At 44.4% G+C, this 21204-nt stretch overlaps 1 protein-coding gene across 1 annotated transcript in view; it reads left to right on the forward strand.

Moving 5' to 3' along the window:
* LOC122944705 (multidrug resistance-associated protein 1-like) overlaps positions 1-21204 on the forward strand; it is a 116235-nt gene that overhangs the window by 56699 nt on the left and 38332 nt on the right. Inside the window, exons 12-20 of the mRNA XM_044303253.1 lie at positions 1449-1541; positions 4074-4277; positions 6636-6782; positions 6859-6946; positions 9164-9230; positions 10360-10486; positions 10783-10959; positions 11175-11342; positions 18210-18396. Of these exons, the coding sequence (XP_044159188.1) occupies positions 1449-1541; positions 4074-4277; positions 6636-6782; positions 6859-6946; positions 9164-9230; positions 10360-10486; positions 10783-10959; positions 11175-11342; positions 18210-18396 (1258 nt within the window). The remainder of the gene's footprint in view (positions 1-1448; positions 1542-4073; positions 4278-6635; positions 6783-6858; positions 6947-9163; positions 9231-10359; positions 10487-10782; positions 10960-11174; positions 11343-18209; positions 18397-21204) is intronic.

The raw sequence follows: 21204 nt of genomic DNA on the forward strand, positions 1-21204 counted from the left end.
CCATGTTATGGTCCGGACCTGACAGGACTCTACCAGCCAAGGATCTCCTAGGGCCCATGGCTTGTACCAGACGCATCTGGCAGCAGTAGCAAATTCCCTCTGGTTTCCAATCACTCCGCCATGACCTCCTTCTTATATCACCCTACCCCCTGTTTCGGTTTGCTGATATTGTGGACCCCTTCACTAGGGACCTTCTGCCGTTTTGTACCCTGCAGACCAAATATAATCTCCCCCCCCTCCTCCAACTTCTTTTATATCCAGATTAGTCATTTCGCCCAGGCCATTTTTTCAGGGGTCACAGATTCCCTTCCGACTCCCTTTGAACGCCTTTGCAGGGAAGGGGTACATGCGAAAGGTCTAATTTCTGAGATTTACTCCATATTGCTGACTCTCTTCCCTGATCGGGTCCAAAGGCATTCCTATATGGTGCGTTGGGAGGAATATCTGGGGAGGGCCTTACCGGACTCACTCTGGCACCTTATATGGAGGAGAGCAGCGAAATCCTCTGTCGGTACTTCATCGGGAGAACCAATATAAAATCTTAATGTACTGGTATCACACCCCTGACCTCCTCCATAGAATGAATCCAGTAGTCCCGGGTGATTGCTGGAGATGCGGCTTACATAGGGGTACATTGCCTCACATTTTTTGAGACTGCCCCAAGATATGCCCCTACTGGAACAGAGTAGGCGCCCTGCTGAGTGATATCTTTGGAATTGAAATCCGACCTGATCCTATGTCCTTCCTGCTCAATGTGGTCCCCATTCAAGTTAAAAAACACGCACTCAAGCTATTGCTATTGATACAGCAGCTCGTTGTCTAATCTCCCGAGCTTGGAAAAGCTCCGAACCACCACGGGTCTCTGATTTGTATGCTAGGGTGATGGAGGTCCGAACAATGGAGTATTCCACTGCTATGTTTCAGGACAAAATGGCACTCTTCAACGCCATATGGGACCTGTGGGATAATTACTGGGCCACTAGGCAACCTTGACGACCTCATGTGAAAGGACTGTTCCCTCCCCCTTATGGCTTTGTCTATGTTATTTGTCTTGTCTGTTGGGTATTTGTTAGGTTAAGCATTATTAGCTGAGAAGCTCCGGGCTTTTGGGTCTTTAAGGCTCTCCCTCTACGACCTGATGTCTTTTTGTCTAGGATATACTGCTTAGTAGTCTTTCTTCGGACTGATTACAGATAGACACAGTCTCCATTAGTTCACTTTATTGTTTTATTTCTGCTCGGTCTCTCATTTTCCATCACTGACTATTATCAAGTGATACAAAAGCTCATTCAATATGTATGTGATGTATTTCATGTTTCATCCTTACTTTGTACTTTTGTGCATTATTCTATTGTAAAAGTGTATTTTCATTTCTGTTTTATTTAATAATAAATATACAATTATAAAAAAATAATCATTTTCTCCGCTTGTTAATGTCGTCTTTTCAGAATCTCGGTGTCGCTGTATTGGTAGGAATCGGAGTGTATATTTTAAATCTTCCTTTTATGGCGGTATTTTCAATGTTCATCAAAAAATTACAGGTAAACTTCAGCTGTTTTCAATTTTTTTTTTTTTTTTGTTGATGTGTACTATCAATAGCTAATGACAATTTTTTTTTTTCAATTTGCTACTGCCATCAATGCTATATATCCCCTAGGATTCAATTTAATTATCTATTTTTATTTTCCTTCACCCCATTGAATTGTTTTGTCTTTTGTAAAGGAGGGGGGGGGGGGGGGGGGCAATTTACACTTTTTTATATGGCAGTACTTTGGTCGGTATTTTACATCCGTGTTTGAGCCAAAACCTGGCATTGGGCCTGCAGAAAGAAAATGCAATGGGAAGATTTGAACCTTGTCAATGTTTTTGTCCCACGTTTGAATCACAAAATACTGACAGAAAGTGGCCTTCAGGGTTTCCTGTCTGTATAAGATAAAAAGGCTGGAGCTGGTGGGAAAGTATTTGTATCTTGGTGAAACGCGTCAGCGGGAGCTTCCCAGGATTTACAGAGTGAGACTCCCCTGATGTTTATATGCGGTGCACGCTATGCTCCGTGACCGTGAGCAGGAGCTAATCAAGTTTGATCTCATGATACATTTCTTATTGCCATATAACTCAACAAAGTCCACACTCGGATGCACTGAATGGAATCGATTAACGTGACCTATTCCATATATTTTTCAGCCCAAAAAATTTCATATTTTAGAAATGATTTACTTGTGTGATTTTTTTATTTTATTTTATTTTTTATATTGATGGATATGCCATCAATATTTGATCAGCGAGAGTTCAACTCCCTGCACCGACACAGATTAGCTGACGCTCCAGTGAGCTCTGCGGCCTATTTCTAGGCCAGTGACATCACGTTTATCAGTCACATGGCCTAGGCACAGCTCAGTCCCATTCAAGTGCATAGGGCTGAGCTGTAATACCAAGCACAGGCGCCATACAATGTCACTGTTTTTGGTAAGCCGTGAGGAGACTGTGCCGCTCATCAGAGTCCTGCTGATCAGAGGGGGTGCCAACAGTCAGACGCTCACCAATTGGCCTATTCAGAGAATAGTCCATCAATATCAAAGTCCAGGACAACAGTGGTGTGCCTAGGGTGTTTGGCACCCGGGGCGGGTCCTTTCTTTGCCCCCCCCAATACTTTTGTACCCCCTCACAGTAGTATTGCCATCATTGTACAACCTTCACAGTAGTTTTGTACAGATGTGTGCCCCCTTCACAGTAGTTATGCCCACATTGTGCCCTCTCACAGTAGTTATGCCTTCACAGTTGTAATGCCCTCTTTTGGCCCCATTCACAGTAATAATCCCCATTGTGCCCCTTTATAGTAATGCCCATTGTGCCCCCTTCACAGAAATAATGCCCTTTGTGCCCCCTTCATTGTAGTAATGCCCTGTGGCTCTGTGCCCCCTCCATAGTAGAAATGCTCATTGTGCCCCTTCACAATAATAATGCCCTCCTTCCCCCTTAACATTAATAAAGTCCTCTGTGCCCACTCCATAGTAATAAAGCCCTCTGTGCCCCCACTGTATTAAAAAATAAAATAACAAATACAGTAACAACTCTCCTTGTCCCTTTCCTGAAGCTCACATAACTCTCTTCCCTGCAGGCACAGATCGCTCTGCAGCACTGTCTGGGCAGAGCTTATGCAGATTTCCGGGCTGCAGGCTCCGCCCACACAGGCCGGCAGTGCGATCTGTGCCTGCAGGCTGAATGGTGGAGTGGTGAGAAGTCTTCCTGCTTCACCATTCTGTGCACCGGCTGCTTGAAGGAGGGGAGGAATGCGGGGAGCTGAGCAGTGAGTGACAGGACCGCAGTCCCAGAGCTCCAGCAATCTGTATAGATGGAAGCGCTCATTGCTTCTGGCACCCCCCTGAGAGCAGACACCCATTGCGGACCGCCCCACGCGCCACCCCTCCCTTAGTACGCCACTGCTGGACAACCCTTCTAAATCTGTGCTATCCAAATAACTTTGATAAGCTGTTTGAAGGAGCTGCAGTGTGCTGGAGCTAGCACAGCTCTATACACTTTGTGGTGGCCCAGAAATTAACTGCAAGCTCCTTCCCTCTCAGATGAACAGATATTTTACCTTCAAAATTATGGACACTGACGTAGTTTTCAGCCTCTTCCTTGCTGCATCTCTGCTCTTGCTAAATATACGTACTCTAAATGCACACTCTGTTGGGGGGGAAAAAATTCTGCCGCTAAAAAGTTCCAGGTTATTAAATATTTAAGTTCAGTTCCCTAAAACAAGGCACTACAAACTTAAATTTCTGGACCAAGAAAATGTATTTTGATACAACAAGAATAAAAAAATTAAAATAAATTCCACCATTATACATGGACTCGGCTTTTGTATGAAAAAAATGTAAAGTTATGCTATAAATGTTCCAAGTGCAAATTAACATCATTGTATAATGAGGTTAAATTGGTAAATGTCTGTTGTACGTGTTTATAAAAATTAATGCAGATAGAGAAAAAAAGGCCCAATGAACAATTGCTGATTTTGTTTCACAGCCATATTTCCATAGTTTATATATGAAGCCTTATTACTTTTCCCACAGGAGGAGCAGATGAAGCAGAAGGATGGTCGTATAAAGCTCATCTCGGAGATTCTGCAAGGTATAAAGGTGCTGAAGCTCTACGCCTGGGAGAATGCTTTCCTGAAGAAAGTTGAAAGCTTTAGGCTGATGGAGCTAAAAGCAGTGAAACAGACGGCACTGTGGCTTTCAGGATCAATGGCGCTGTTTGTGACTTCCCCTTTTTGGGTGAGTATCATAGTTACATAGTTGATTTATATAGTTACATAGTTTATATGGTTGAAAAAAGACATAAGTCCATCAAGTTCAATCAAATATAGAGTTCATGAACTACCATATTTTTTTGCCCTATAAGACACACCTGCCCATAAGACGCACTTAGATTTTAGAGGAAAAAAAATAAATAAAAATGTTTTCGTATACCTCAGCTAAGACCCCCAATGTTAAGATCCAATTCAGACCTTCCATGCTCATAAGACTCTCAATCAGACCCCAATGTGAAAATACCCCCATTTAGACCTTAGTTTAGAGCCTAGTGAAATAAGAGCCCCCAATTCAGACCTTAGATGAGAGTCCGAATGTGAATGACGCCCCCATGATGCTCAGAGCAGAAAAAAATAAAAAAGCAATGACGCTTCTGTCATTCCGCTCTCTTGTTTTGCCATGCTGTGCTGTGACCCATCACGCACAGTGTGAGGTCAGAGCACTGACGTCCTCACGACGTGCACAGTCACAGCACATCACGCGGCCGAGCAAGACCATGACGTGGTGAGCAGAGTATTTGCTGTTTCCCGGTTCTCATGTATTTGCCCCGTAAGACGCACTGACATTTCCCCCCCACCCCCCGCTTTGGGGGGAAAAAGTGCGTCTTATATGGAGAAAAATACGGTAGTTGTATAGTTTTTGTTCCACTATTATGTATCGGCCTATCCCATAGTTAGAAAATAATGATTTATTAAAGTAATCAGACTTCTAGGGTAAATATGACTGTGTTTTTGATAGCTGAACCTCATCAGTATTACTGGACATGCAGGACATTACTCAGACCTAAGGAGATGCCTTGGCTGTACAAGTAGCTGTCAAGCCGTGCACTAGGAGCAGTGCTGCACAAATCTGTGCTTTATACAGAATTATTATTGACTCGCTTACACTGGATCATCTGTGCTCTCTGTTAATTGAATTGAAGGTGCCCAAAGTCAACTCTCTGTACAATGAGCAGGTGAATTGGTTATTAGTGTCATACGTATGTAATACAGATTAACTAACTACTTTGCCTGGATGCACACTGTCAACTCTATGGGTCATGTACCAAAAGCAAAACAGCAGTAAGGCCCACATTTGTAACCCATCTCTTAGAGTAGAAGTAAAAAAACTAACACTTAGTACCTTCCCTTTTTTAACAAGCGTTTTGTTTTAATGGTAATCGTTGTAAAATAAAAAGTTGAGCAAAAAAATCGGATCAGACAAAAAACATAAATAAAAGAACTTGCCTCTCCTGCTCTGTACAACACCGCCACTCAGAAGATCCAGCGCACTCCTCCTGCATTGCTGCACTGTGACCTAACATTGCACAGCATCAGGTCATGGTGCATGCATACATGCAGTACATCCTGGAGTTGTACGCTGTCAGGACACAGTCCGGTGCCTGAAGACCAGGGAGCGGTGAGTAAAGCCAAGGAAATGCACATTATGATCACTGCTTCCCAGTTCTACTGTACTATTAGGCGCTTAGGCGCCTATTAGTATTTGCATTATAAGAACAGCACATTTTTCTCCAGTTTTGGGGGGGAAAGTGCGTCTTATAGTGCAAGGGATTACATTGTGTTAATTTATGCTGTGGATTTCAACCTTTCCAATACAGAGGTTGAAATCCATGGCAGATCCGTCATGGATCTGTAAAAACGGATCAGTTACAATAATACAACCGCATGCATCCGTCATTAGCGGATCCGGTTGTATTATGTCTTCTATTGCCAGATCAGTTTTCTTTTGTGTCAGATGGTGTCAGAGAAAATGGATCCGTCTCAATTGACTTACATTGTGTGTCAGGACAGATCCGTCTCGCTCCGCATCCCAGGACAGACAGAAAAATGCTGCAGGCAGCGTTTTGGTGTCCGCCTCCAGAGCGGAATGGAGACTGATCGGAGGCAAACTGATGCATTCTGAACAGATCCTTTTCCATTCAGGATGCATTAGTGCCAAACTGATCCATTTTGGACCGTTTGTGAGAGCCCTGAACGGATCTCGCAAACGGAAAGCCAAAACGCCAGTGTGAAAGTAGCCTAACACATGCAGATTTTGCTGTGGATTCAGTTCAGAAATTCCACCGAGACTACAGGTATAGACTTGCAATCAGGGAGTGCATCATAAAACACTGATGCAGTCGGTCCAGGAAATGCACCGTTTCCCAGACTTAGCACAGTTGTGTGAATCCTCCTTAATTCATGCATCGTCTCACTTTTCAAGGCTGAAAAAATTTAATTCTGTACAGTGGAGGCATGAAACCCCAGCTGCAATGTTCAACCATCTTGATATATAGTGAGTTCTTAAAACTATTTTTTTTCATTTTGTGATTTGGATGACCAGGTTTCCCTCGGCATGTTTGGTGTTTTCTTAGCACTTGATGAGACAAACATTCTGGATGCTCAAAAGGCTTTTGTCACCGTCATGTTACTTAATATTCTCAGGATCCCACTTCGTATGTTCCCATGGGCCATTGTGTTGACCGTACAGGTATGTATCACGTTAGCAGAATGTATGCTCGGCAACTGAGGTTTGTGCTGACTTTGCTCTCTTCTGTCTCCTTTAGTCAGCCGTATCTCTGAGACGCTTGGCAAAATTTTTCTCAGAAGAAGAACTGGAACCCAGCAATGTGGAGACATTAGACTCTACTAGCAGTACGTGACTGGTCAGAAGTGTCTTCATAAGGCTTTTTTCCCACGTCAGTCATTCACAGATGTGTGCGGTCTATGGTCCCCATGGACTGCTCACATATCCATTGACTCCAATCAGTGTTTACCACGAAAGCATGCACTATTTTGTCCATGATCCCTCACTCACATTATAGTCTATGGGTCAGTGAAAACACTGTTTGGTCCGTGGTTTTCACGTATCATTGCTAGAAGATGCTGTAGATAGTAATTTTCAGCCCATGTTCAGAAACCTAGATGGCGTGGATGAAAAATCAGTGTCGCAGATGAAACACGGACATGGATATGACATGGACTTGTGAATGAAGCCTACATGTAGACAATGTAAAAATGTAATTCTAACCTGTTTTATCCTGAACATATCCTCTGCTTATATATATATATAAGTGTGTATAATATGTGTGTGTGTGTGTGTGTGTGTGACACCAAAACTTTTATCTGCCAGTTAATGCGAGATATTGACTCATGCTTTTTTCTAATAAGTTTTTATTTTCTGATTTACAGAATTTTTTTTTTATTCAATGTTCTGAACATGATTATAGGGGTGGCCATTTTGCCTGAGCATTTTCTTAACAGCATTAAGGGTACTTTCAGATTTGCGTTTTTCTTTTCCGGCATAGAGTTCAGTCTTAGGGGCTCTATACCGGAAAATAACTGATTAGTTTTATCCCCATGCATTCTGAATGGAGAGCAATCTGTTCAGGATGCATCAGGATGTCTTCAGTTCAGTCGTTTTGACTGATCAGGCAAAAGATAAAACCGTAGCATGCAACGGTTTTATCTCTGGCCAAAAAAACTGAAGCTTTGCCGGAATGCTGGATCCGGCATTTTTACCCATAGGATTGCATTAGTGCCGGATGCGGCATTCAAAATAACAGAACGCCGGATCCGTCCTTCCGGTCTGCGCATTCGGATCCGTTCTTGCAATGCATTTGTGAGACGGATCCGCATTTGGATGCGTCTCACAAATGCTTTGTCACATCCAGATCGGTGGATCCGGCAGGCAGGTCCGACGACTGAACTGCTTGCTGGATCACACTGCCGCAAGTGTGAAAATAGCCTTAGAAAGCATTAAGAAAATTTGCTTTACGGCATTCACATGGGCCATAGACACTGTGGTCTGGCAGGAATCTCAGTGACTTCTATGGGAGAGTTTTCTAGGCAGGCTCGGTGACCTGTGCAGAGGACATTCTACAAGGAAAAAATATATAAAATGTGACGATCGCCTATTGTGAATGATGGATCCTGTCTTATCTATACACAGAGGTGATCTCATTACAGGCAGGATTAGAAGGACAGATAAGCAGATAACTGCAGTAAAGTGATCTTCACAGACCAAGAAGTGGCATCAATTATTAGGCTTAGTGGCCAATGAGAAAAGTGCAGGATTTTGTTTAAATATAGATATTGACATGGAAAAATTAAAAAAATCATAAATTCTTTAAAAACGTGATTTAAAGGGTTTCTGTCAATAGAATTTTCAGTATTAAACTGGCTGACATTAGCGATGTGCTAATGTCAGCTGCACCTAACTCTGCTATTCTAATGATTATCCGTGCCCCCTTTACTGTAGAATTCTTACTTTTATAATATGTAAATGAGCCTCTAGGAGCAGGGGGGCGTTGCTCCCGTCTCCCACCTCAGGTCAGGGCCAGACCTCATTCGCATCCTTCTGCCTGCCCTGTGTCTTGGGGAAATCTCGTACCGTTCGGTATTCTGTGCAGGTGCGGTGAGGCAAGGATGCTCGCGGGCTGCCAGCTCCCTCACCACGCCTGCGCAGAATACCGAACGGTACGAGATTTGCACAGGGCAGGCAGAAGGATGCGAATGATGCCTGGCCCGGTCAATCAACACTTGGAAGGTGTGACCTGAGGTGGGAGCCTCTAGGTGCAGGAGCAACGCCCCCCCCCCCCCCCGCTCCTAGAGGCTCATTTACATATTATAAAAGTAAGAATTCTACAGTAACAGTGGCACGGATAATCATTAGAATAGCAGAGTTAGGTGTAGCTGACATTAGCACCCTTTAACCAATAGGTCTTTTTTTGATGACATTCCCTTTTAATGTTATATTATACCAAACAATATCAATATAATCTATAACAGCTTTATAATAGGTTGTCATAAGATATAAACGTGTTTATAGTGGGAAGAGTTTTTAAGCTAAAAATAACATTTCTTTTTAAGGGAATGACATTATTGTAAGCGATGGCACATTTACCTGGAGTAAGACAGATGAGCCATCCCTTAAAAGGTAGGACTGATGGATATTTTTGGCCTTTTAAATTATTATATAATATATTATCTAATTATATTTCCATATGTTTACCTCTGTGTATATATAAAGGGGTATTCCATCCATCTGTGAAATAGCCTACAGGTATGCCATAAATGTCAGTTGTCAGAATATAAAAGCCAAGGAAAACCTGTAACTCTGACCCCTCGTACTCCTTTCTTCTATCCTGGCCCTAAATTGCTGCTTTCTGTATTCATCACCGGTGCTGCAAACACTAAAGCTAAAAAAATACCATACACATTTGATCAATGTCAACTGAACCCACCAAATGTAGAGGTACCGGATGGCCATGTGTATGGAGCCTCCCAAATCTTCTCCAATGGCGAACGTCAGAAACCTAAGGATTGCGCAGTTAGATTTTAACATGCCCGATCCTTTTGTTGGTGCCTAACAGCAGCGTACTGTCCCCTTCCCATTGAGAATACACGTAAGGTCAATAAAGCCAAGTTCATGGTGGGTCAGGAGAGATCTTAGGCCAAGCAAGCATTCACTCGGTGTATCTAAAATGTATGATCATCGATGAAGGTGGTCACTGACACAAGAAGTCAATTACAGCTGGAGGCCAGACAGCAGAAGGACAGCAAAAATTGTATCGGCATTTTACATGGAATTGTCATTAGATTTGAATATTAGACTGTGATTTTTCGTAAGTGGGGTTATGCAGGGTAGTGGCTGCTAAAGTGCCAAACAGTTTTGCATTGATCCTGTTGCAGATTTTGAGTGGGATCCCTGGGAAAACACTTTGACCACCCTCTTTCATTTACTGTGCTAAGGTCCAGTTACTTAAAGGGGTTGTGCAGCCAGGACATATGATGACCTATCCTCAGTCACATGTACAGGACGAGCACTTGTAATTGCACTGCGTTACGAGACAACGCGCAGTGTAATCTTGTAGAGAAGGCAGTGCTCGTACAAGTGTCGGCTCCTTCAAACAGCTGATCAGTGGGAGTGCCGTGAGTCGGACCCCCACCGATCAGATATTTATGACCTATCTTGAGGATAGCTCAATATTTACTGGCTGCACAACCCCTTTAAGCTTAGTGTGAGGTAGATGACACTATTATTTACAAGCTGTTCTGTGTTGCAGCATTAATCTCTCCATCCAGAAAGGCTCCTTGGTGGCTGTTGTCGGCCAGGTCGGTTGTGGAAAATCCTCCCTTCTTTCTGCACTACTTGGAGAAATGGAGAAAGTCGAGGGGAAAGTCGCTCTCAAGGTAGTATGATATCTTTTTTATTTTCTCGAATTAAATAAGAGAACATTGTATGGGTTGGATCTTACCAGAGTTGGGTCAGAACCAGACGTGAACTGGAACAGGGCTGATTTCCTGAAGTTGCTGTGCCACAAAAATCACATCTACAGCCCTACAGATAAAAGTTATAGCCGGTAAACTACGATTGAAATGGCTGAATTGTGAAATACTCTGTATTTTCAGCCTTTGTAAATTGGGAAGATAGAACTGCAGGGTAAGGACTTTTGTGTGAGTTCATTATTACAATCTTAATTTTTCAGGGCTCCATAGCTTATGTCCCACAGCAAACCTGGATTGCAAATGCCACATTTAAAGAGAATGTGGTTTTTGGAAGAACATTAGATAAAGACTGGTATAATAATGTAATTCAGGCTTGTGCACTACTGCCTGACCTAAAGATTCTTTCTGGGGGAGAGGACACAGAAATTGGTGAAAAAGTGAGTATCCATTAGGTACATTCAAGTATATATGGTAGCCTAAAATGTAATGGAATATACTAACACCCTAGATTTTATATTATTTGTGTACGGGTTCGTTTGTTTGGTTACTACTTTGCACCCAACATTGTTTTTAAGATTTCTGTTATAGAGACTGCAATATGGCTGTTTCTCGCTCACAAATGTGATTCTTTGTGAAAATGATCTCTTTAAAGGGAATAAACTTGTCTGGAGGACAGAAGCAACGAGTAAGCATTGCCCGAGCAGTATACAGGAATTTTGATGTCTATTTGCTGGATGATCCTCTATCTGCAGTTGATGCCCATGTGGGACAACATTTATTTGAACATGTTATTGGACCCAATGGTTTACTGAAAGGAAAAGTAAGTTCAACCAGTTGTGCACATTTAGTATTGAAAGTTATGTATTGTACATTAACCCCTTCCATTCCAGCACTGTATGTGTATGGTGGGAGGAGGTGTTTTAAATATGGCGCCCCCTCGTGGCCGCCACCAAGCCGCTGTTGTTTCAAACCCTTTAGATGCTATGGTGAAATGTGAACACGGCATCTAAATGCCAAAAAGCAGAAGCATGCACTTCCAGCTCGGGAACGGCTCCCCCATGTGGCGATCGGGGGTGCCGTTGCTTCAGTCTGATGCTCTGGGGCTTTATGAAAAGACCCAGCGTATTAGAGCTGTAGTTCCTATGGAGGCCTACAGGTGGCAGGGCTCTATATGATAACTGCAAATGGAGCTTAGATTGATTCTATTGAACTACAGTTAGACAAAAGCGCATATCTAGCCTCCTGAGGGGCGGGGGCTAAAAAATGTGTTAAATAATAAAATAAGACTAAATAATAAATAAGCAAGAACATAAAGATCATGGGCATCGCCGCGCATCCCAAAATGCCTGAACTAGCAGCAGCTAGGGACAGGACTCATCTCAGGTTAATTTGCATATGTATCAAAATCGTGTTTTTTTTACACAATAAAAGCACACAGAGCTATGGGGATTGCGGATGTGCTAGCGGCCATCTAGCAACCTCAGCTCTAAACACAAAATCCCGGTGACAGGTTCCCTTTAAGAGCAGCGGAATTGTTTGCAGCTGGTATAGCAACCTTGGGAAGCATACCATTTTTATCAGGTGACACCTGCCCATTATGGATAGCGGAAGCTGTTTCCATCTCTTCAGATCTTTTAACAAGCGCTTTATCAGGGGAGGATAGTTAAGTTGGTAAATAGATTCTGGAGACTTTCCTATATTGATTCCCAAGTATTTAATGGAATGACGTGCTGTATTTATGGGAAGTGTTCCCCAGTTTGGAATCTCACCAGATTTTGAGATGCATAATATTTCACATTTTGAGGCATTTACCTTTAAAAACTGAAAAGGAACCAAACAACTTGGTGTTTTAAATAATACAGATAAATCCCTTTGGGGGTATGCGAGAAACACTAGCAAATCATCTGCAAATAATGCATGTTTGACTTCTACATCTCCCACAGATATATCCTGCATATCTTTATTTATGGCTAAAGCTCTACATAGAGTTTCCAGTGCTAGGTTGAATAGCAGGGGAGATGAGGGACATCCCTGGCGAGTTCCTTTATAAAGTGAAAACCTGGGGGGAAGAAAGCCAGGTGTATATACCTGGGCAAATGGGGAGTCGTAGATGGCATCAAGATATCAGCGGAAGGGTCCTTTTTAATCCCACTGTATCTAATACATTATTTAACCAGTCCTAGGCCACATTGGCGAACACTTTTTCAGCATTAATTGCGATAATGGCCAGGGACTGGTTTGGAGCAGGACACATTTTGACATTATCTAATATTACTGATACCTTTCTGATGTTAGTCACAGCAGATCTATGTTGCGCAAATCCTACTTGCGCTGGAAAAAGGAGTTCAGGCATCAATCTAGCCAACCTGTTTGCCAAAACTTTGGATATGATCTTAATGTCTACATTTGAGGGAGATTGGTCTGTAGGAGGATGCTAACGTAGAATCTTTCCCGGGTTTGAGTAATACTTTTATATACACAGTACGCGCCAAATCTGAGAGTTGGCGACCAGACCTGAACTCTGTACAGGGATGTTAAAGTGGGAGTGATATTATCCCGTAAAATTTTATAGAACTCACCCGTGTACCCGTCTGGTCCTGGAGCCTTGTTAAGTTGTAGGTTATTAATAACCTCTTTTAATTCTTCTGCTGTTATCGGCTTATTTAGCAAGTCTGAGGGATCGATCTTTGGCAATGCTATATTACTGAGCCATTCCCTGGCTGCTTCAAAGTTGCCTGACTGCCTAGAGTACAATGAGGAATAAGTCTTTCAGTATTTTATTTATTTTCTTGGGAGCCGTATGAGTTACTCCTGTCATCTTTTAGGGCCAATATAGGGACAGACTGGAACGGTCCTTTTGCTAAGCGGGCTAGAAGTTTCCCTGCCTTATTCCCATATTTAAACAACTGGGCATCATAGTGCGACTTTAAAGTAAATTCTTTTTTGTGTACCCATAGATCATAATTATTTTTTGCCGTCACCCATGATTCTTTGTTTTGAGGGCTTGGGGAGTATTGAAATGCTGTATAAGCCTCTTTGAGGGTTTGACTATATTTTAACAGATTACTTGACATTTGTCTTTTGATATAGATATGCTATAATTTTGCCCTGTATCACTACTTTACCCGTCTCCCAAAGCAATTGCACATCCTCGGTTTGGCCGTTAAAATCCATGAACTCCTCCCACCATTTCTTCATCGCTCTTTGGAAGTCTCTCTTCATCACGTATGAGGCCCGACGGAAACCTCCAAATAAAATCAGAACCTCTTTGAATTGTGTTGATCTGCACTGGAGCATGATCTGAGATCACTAAGTCTTCTATAGTCCCTGAGATTGTACACATTTGCAGTGCGTCCGTTAAGGGAAAATAATCTATTCTAGACCAGGAGTCATGTGTATTAGAATAGTGGGTGTAATTCCTACTCTCCGGGTGAAACATATATCCCTAAGTGAGTGTATTTGGCAAAAATTGGAGAGGGAGTTGTCCCTACTAATCATTTTAACTTCTGACTGGTGTCTATCCTCTAAGTAGTTATAAACTGTGTTCAAGTCCCTTCGCTATTATCAGATTTTTATTGGATCTTTCATAATTTTGTTTCCCAGCATCTTAAAAAAGGAGGAATTCGGGTCGTTGGGCCCATAAACATTATATATACTTATGTCATCAGAGGGGGGAATGGAGGCAAATCTCCAGGATTCTCCCCTCTCCATCCAATGAGTGTGATTGGACCATGTAGGACAAGTTCTTATGTGTTAATGTCACTACTCCTGCTTTAGAATTATTAGAAGGGGAGCTGAAAACCTTCCCCACCCATAGCTTTTGTAGCCCCTTACATTCTGCCTCATCCAGATGAGTTTCCTGGAGCAGGGCAATATCTGCTTTCAACCTCTTTAAATGTTGAAGAACCATCATCCTTTTTTAAGGGGATTTTAGTCCCTTCACATTCCAGGTAATTAATCTCCTAGACTAATCAACTTATTTCGTAAAGTATATGCCTCCCTATTGACAACATTCTCAGCAATGAAATCATGACTGAACCCTTCCCTAACCCCCAATCCCAACATCCCCTTTTTATAAACAACCCAGATAGAATCAGCCTGGTGAGGACCCCGGAAAGAACTGGGTTTATCACCATAAATGCCTGTGAAAGACTACTTTTTTCCAACATGGTAGAATCATTTCAAATCTAACCAAACAATAAGAAAGTGGGGAGAAGTGTCGCTCATGGTAACGCTCCTCCTTGACATAATACAAAATGTGAAACGAGCCCATATGTTTTACCTATAAGCATTGGTCTGAAAACGTGTTACCTTCTTTGAGCCACCCCTGTAAGAACGGTACTAAAGACATTAAACAAATGTTATAACAAATGTTTTAACAAAAAGTCCTCACGGTGGATTGTGTTGACACCGAGAAGATTGGCGGGTGATCTGCTTCCTGGGGTCTCCTGGATTCCCTCCTGGAAGATCTTCTTGCTGATGTGAATCTGCCACATATTCTTTTTTATGAGCGAGAGGTATATCGGAACGTTGAGTTGGTGCTCTTCTGCCTTGAGGGTCTGGTAATTCTTGGTTTAGTCCCTCTCTTGCTTCATTTGCAGATGGGTAAGTAGACACAGATCCATCCTCGTGGAAAATTTTTAAAAGCGCCGGATAAAGTAGCGCAATTTGATACGTCTCTTGTATAGCTCTGAGCAAATAATGGAGAACTCTCGCCTCTTCTTCTCGAAGGAAAGATCTTCGCTAATGCATACAATGTCATCCATCAATTGGTGAAATCCTATTTTTGGACCATTCAGTGTGCAGTAAGTACCATGGGTCTGAGACCCCCAATTTCAAGAACCAATCTGTTTGGACAAAGGGGGTAATAGTTGTTAAGATCTCCTCATCCATGAAAAAAGCCGCCATATACAGCTTCCACTTTTTGAAAAAAGGTGTCACCAGCTTCGATTTACAGCTTTCCACATCAATGCACTCTAGCGTCAAACAGTGTGTGTTTAGTCGACCTGTCGGTACATTGGGACGAAGCCAATGAGATAGTATTCTTCTTTTGGCCGCTAATAGAATCACATGTATTACAACTGCTAGTCGTGACCGACCTCCCCACATACAATAAAACAAATTCTGGATCCATCGGGATCTTCGCATTGGCACTTGCCGTTAATCTTATCAATAAAAGACCGCCAGCATCAATGGCTAGTAGAGCTGGAGATGGGTGAAGTCGTGGGTTGGCCCTAATGTCATCTAACGCTATTACTGTCCTGATGTTATAAACAGCTGACCTACCCTGTACGAACCGTACTTGGTGGGGAGAGATAAGCTTTGGTAGGAAATTTGGCAGCCTATCTGCTAACAATTTTGAGAAGTATTTTAGATCATGATCTATAAGAGATGGGACGATATGACGATGCCAGCGTGCTATCTTTACCCTCTTTGGGTAAGACCTTTTATATAGGTTGTATTCATATCAGTAGGTGTCTGCTGTTCTTGTAATATCTCATTATATAGTTGTGTGAGTACTTTGACCACATTCGGGGCCATGACTTAATGCCCCCCTTAATGCATCCCTTAATGCAGAGGACAATATTTTCAGTTTCTGTGCTGTAGTCTTCCTGAGTCTATTTGCGTAAGCTAGAATGTTACCCCGAAGGACTGCCTTTCCCGCCCTCCATACCAACTGCATATCTCCTGAGCTCGAGTTCGTCTCCCAATATTCCATCCACCAGTGCTTCAAGATTTCTGTAAATTTTTCATTAGAGGCCAGGTCCGATGGGAATCTCCACAAGAAATCCGTCCCCCTTGCGATACTATATGCTAGATCCATAACCACAGGGGAGTGGTCAGATATTACCAACTCGCCTATAGCTACACCTTGAGTTCTATGTAGTACCAATTCGGAAACCAAAAGGTAATCCAAGCGGGACCAGGAATCATGTACTAGGGGGAAAAAAGGCTGTATTCCCTATCTTCCGGGTGTTTGACGCGCCAGGCATCATATAGTCCCAATTCCTCCAATGCTTTACTCAGGGTCTTATCTCTATGTCAGAGTTTTATACACCTCCCCTTTGTACTGTGTCTATCCTCCTCATGGTGCATAACTGTATTCATGTCCCCTGCAACAATTTTATGGGATACTGTGTCTCGTAGGCTCCCCGCCCCCCCCCCTTTCTCCCTCTATTGTAATAAATCGTTGGTGGCACAGTGTGCGCCCCCCATCGGCCCCCCCCTCTCTATATAGCATTAGCAACATTGGTGGCCAGTGTGCGGCCTCCCATCCCCCCCCCCCCCCCCCCCCCCCCGATCATTGGTGGCAGCATAGTTCCAATCGGAGTCCCAGTTTAATCGCTGGGGCTCCGATCGGTAACCATGGCAACCAGGACGCTACTGCAGTCCTGGTTGCCATGGTTACTTAGCAATAGTACAATAGTAGAAGATTCATAGTTACCTGCTGGCTGCTGCGATGTTCGTGTCCGGCCGGGAGCTCCACCTACTGGTAAGTGACAGGTCTGTGCGGCGCATTGCTAAATGAACTGTCACTTACCAGTAGGAGGAGCTCCCGGCCGGTCACAGACATCGCAGCAGCCAGCAGGTAAGTATGAATCTTCTACTATTGTACTATTGCTAAAAAACCATGGCAACCAGGGCTGCAGTAGCTTCCTGGTTGCCATGGTTACCGATCGGAGCCCCAGCGATTAAACTGGGACTCCGATCGGAACTACCCTGCCACCAATGATTGGGGGGGGGGGGGGGAGATGGGAGGCCGCACACTGGCCACCAATGTTGTTACTGCTATAGAGGGAGGGGGCGCACACTGTGCCACCAACGATTTATTACAATAGAGGGAGGGAGGGGGGGGGGGCGCACACTGTGCCACCAACGATTTATTACAATAGAGGGAGGGAGGGGGGGGGGGGGCCGCACTGGCCACCAATGATATTCAAACTGGGGGGGGGGGGTCTGCCCCCTGCTGCCTGGCAGCCCTGATCTCTTACAGGGGGATATGATAGTACAATTAACCCCTTCAGGTGCGGCACCTGAGGAGTTAATTGTGCTGATCACGGCCCCCTGTAAGAGATCGGGTGCTGCCAGGCAGCAGGGGGCAGTCATGTACACAGTTTGTAGTATATTCTAACTAGAAGCGTCCCCATCACCATGGGAACGCCTCTGTGTTAGAATATACTGTCGGAAATGAGTTTTCACGATGTAACTCATATCCGACAGTATATTCTAACATAGAGGCGTTCCCATGGTGATGGGGACGCTTCAAGTTAAAATATACCATCGGATTGGAGAAAACTCCGATCCGATGGTATAAAAGGGACTCCAGACTTTACACTGAAAGTCAATGGGGACGGATCCGTTTGAAATGGCACCATATGGTCTCAACATCAAACGGATCCGTCCCCATTGACTTGCATTGTAATTCAGGATGGATCGGTTTGGCTCCGCACGGCCAGGCGGACACCAAAACAACTTTTTTTTCATGTCCGTGGATCCTCAAAAAATCAAGGAAGACCCACGGACGAAAAAACGGTCACGGATCACGGACCTACGGACCCCGTTTTTGCGGACCGTGAAAAAATACTGTCGTGTGCATGAGGCCTTATATTGATGACCTCTAAGAGCTGTGTGTCCGGTGCCGTCTGTTTCATGGGTATATATCAGCTGCTAAATGTTTGTATTCCAGACGCGCGTCCTTGTCACTCATGGAGTAAGTTTCCTTCCACAAGTGGACATGATCATAGTGATGTCTGACGGCAGGATCTCTGAAGTTGGCACTTATACTGAACTTTTGGAAAAGAATGGCGCTTTTGCAGATTTCCTTCAAACCTATGCCCTGACAGCAGAACAGAACGACGAGTCGCAGACAGAAAGTAAGCTTTTGGGGTCTGTGAAGTTTCTCATTTATCCAGGTCATGGTATATCTGTAAAGAATAAATCAAGGCAACTGGACTTACTGTAGATTTCTTGAAAACGTTTCACTCATTCTTCCAATAAGCTTTCTCAATTCTAAGCTTTTGGTGCACAAAAAAATCTTGATATGTATAACTCAGGTGGGCTTTCTAAATCCCTTTAGGGCAGTGGTCCTCAACCTGTGGCTCCCAGCTTATTGTGAGACTACAACTCCCAGCATGATGGAAGAGACACAGATTCAGCACCACTGGTTTAAGGAATAGAGTGCGGTCTGTGGATGGAATGTATTCATTCTTGGGCACGAGACATGGCAACCTTTCCGTACAGCCTTATATTTAGGTAGACAATATTCATTCATTGTTTATTCTTCATGTCCTGCCTTTCTGTCACTGTGCCTATAAGAAAGTTATTTATCCACCAGCACCTTGCCCCTGCCAATTTACTAACTAGCATTGTCCCTTTTATGTTATGTAATCCTAACCATAAAGTCCAAATAGTGAGTACACCCTGTTAAAGGGGTTGTCTGGGATTGTAAGAAACTTTCCTGAGGGCCACAAATGTTCTAATATAAAGAAATAACCTAGACTCACCCGTTATCTCCACCACTTTCCCTCCACCAGCAGTGATGACGTTTTGTACATCATTCATGTGACCGCTGCAGCCTTACACTGAGCGCCCATGTGTGTACGTGCAGAATCACCGCTCGGGCCAGAGATTGGCTGCAGGGATCACTTGATAATAAGACCTCCTGATGTATAAGGAGCCCATTGACATCAGGATGTCACATTATACAGTGTATGACACACATACAGTGTAACAAGGATGATTGACAATATTCTGTTTAGGGCTGCAGTAAATGATTATTTTAGTAATCGAGTATTCTATTGATAATTTTTTACGATGAATCCAGTACTCTAATAAGAAAAAATTAATAGACAGTTTTTTCCTTTATAAAAATTCGACGCCCTGCCATCAGTCCCCAACACCCTGCGTTCCCCCGTGCAATCAGCCCAAGTGCATCAGTACCCCAAGTGCCATCAGCTTCGTTCCCCCAGTGCCATCAGCCCCTCCATGCCATCCATTGCCATCTCCCCCAGAGCCATCAGATCAGCCCCTCTGTGTCCCCCACTCCCCCAGTGCCATCAGATCAGCCTCTCCATGTCCCCTACTCCCCCAGTGCCATCAAATCAGCCTCTCCATGTCCCCTACTCCCCCAGTGCCATCAGATCAGCCCTTCCATGTCCCCCAGTGCCATCAGATCAGCCCTTCCATGTCCCCCAGTGCCATCAGATCAGCCCTTCCATGTCCCCCAGTGCCATCAGATCAGCCCTTCCATGTCCCCCAGTGCCATCAGATCAGCCCTTCCATGTCCCCCAGTGCCATCAGATCAGCCCTTCCATGTCCCCCAGTGCCATCAGATCAGCCCTTCCATGTCCCCCAGTGCCATCAGATCAGCCCTTCCATGTCCCCCAGTGCCATCAGATCAGCCCCTCCATGTCCCCCAGTGCCATCAGATCAGCCCTTCCATGTCCCCCAGTGCCATCAGATCAGCCCTTCCATGTGCCCCAGTGCCATCAGATCAGCCCTTCCATGTGCCCCAGTGCCATCAGATCAGCCCTTCCATGTCCCCCAGTGCCATCCGATCAGCCCTTCCATGTCCCCCAGTGCCATCCGATCAGCCCTTCCATGTCCCCCAGTGCCATCAGATCAGCCCCTCCATGTCCCCCAGTGCCATCAGATCAGCCCCTCCATGTCCCCCAGTGCCATCAGATCAGCCTCTCCATGTCCTCTACTCCCCCAGTGCCATCAGATCAGCCCCTCCATGTCATCCATTGCCGGCTGCCCCCCTTCAGTGCCATGTCCCCAGCGCTAGTGAAATAAAATACTTACCTTTCCTGTAGGGGCGCCGCTCCACAGCTCCTTTCTCTTCTCCCCGCAGCGCTCTGGATCCTGACGTCACACAGCGTCAGGTCATAGTGCGCGCTTAAGTGCACTATGACCTGACAATGTGTCAGGATTCAGTGCATGGCGGTACGGGCCGGCAGGTGACCACGGAGCGGTAAGTAAGAAGAAGCGCTTCACTCCCGATCCGTGGTCACATGACACAAATGAATCCTCGATGCAAAAAATTTGCGTCACATATTTTTTTTCAATCTAATTACTCGATTCAGGCTACTTTCACACTAGCGTTCGGAGCGGGTCCGCCTGATGTTTCATCAGACGGATCCGCTCCTATAATGCAGACGTTTGCATCCGTTCAGAACTGATCCGTCTGCATTATAACTTAGAAATTTTTCTAAGTGTGAAAGTAGCCTGAGCGGATCCGTTCAGACTTTACATTGAAAGTCAATGGGGGACGGATCCGCTTGAAGATTGAGCCATATGGTGTCATCTTCAAGCGGATCCGTCCCCATTGACTTCCATTATAAGTCTGGACGGATCCGCTCGCCTCTGCACGGCCAGGCGGACACCTGTCCGCTCACTGAGCGGAGCGGAGGCTGAGCGCTGGCAGGCGGATGCATTCTCAGTGGATCCGCCTCCACTGAGAATGCATTAGGGCCAGACGGCTGCGTTCAGGGCCGCTTGTGAGCCCCTTCAAACGGAGCTCACGAGCGGACACCTGAACGCAGGTGTGAAAGTAGCCTCAATCGAATAATCGTTTCAGCCCTAATTCTGATTATAGTATGGTGCTTAACAAGTCGATCAACATTACAAAGCTGGTGTGACTTCCATTTACTTACCGGTACCTAACAGCACCATCCCGTGAA

Source organism: Bufo gargarizans, chromosome 8, assembly GCF_014858855.1.
Source record: "Bufo gargarizans isolate SCDJY-AF-19 chromosome 8, ASM1485885v1, whole genome shotgun sequence".
NCBI classification, from domain to species: Eukaryota; Metazoa; Chordata; class Amphibia; order Anura; family Bufonidae; genus Bufo; species Bufo gargarizans.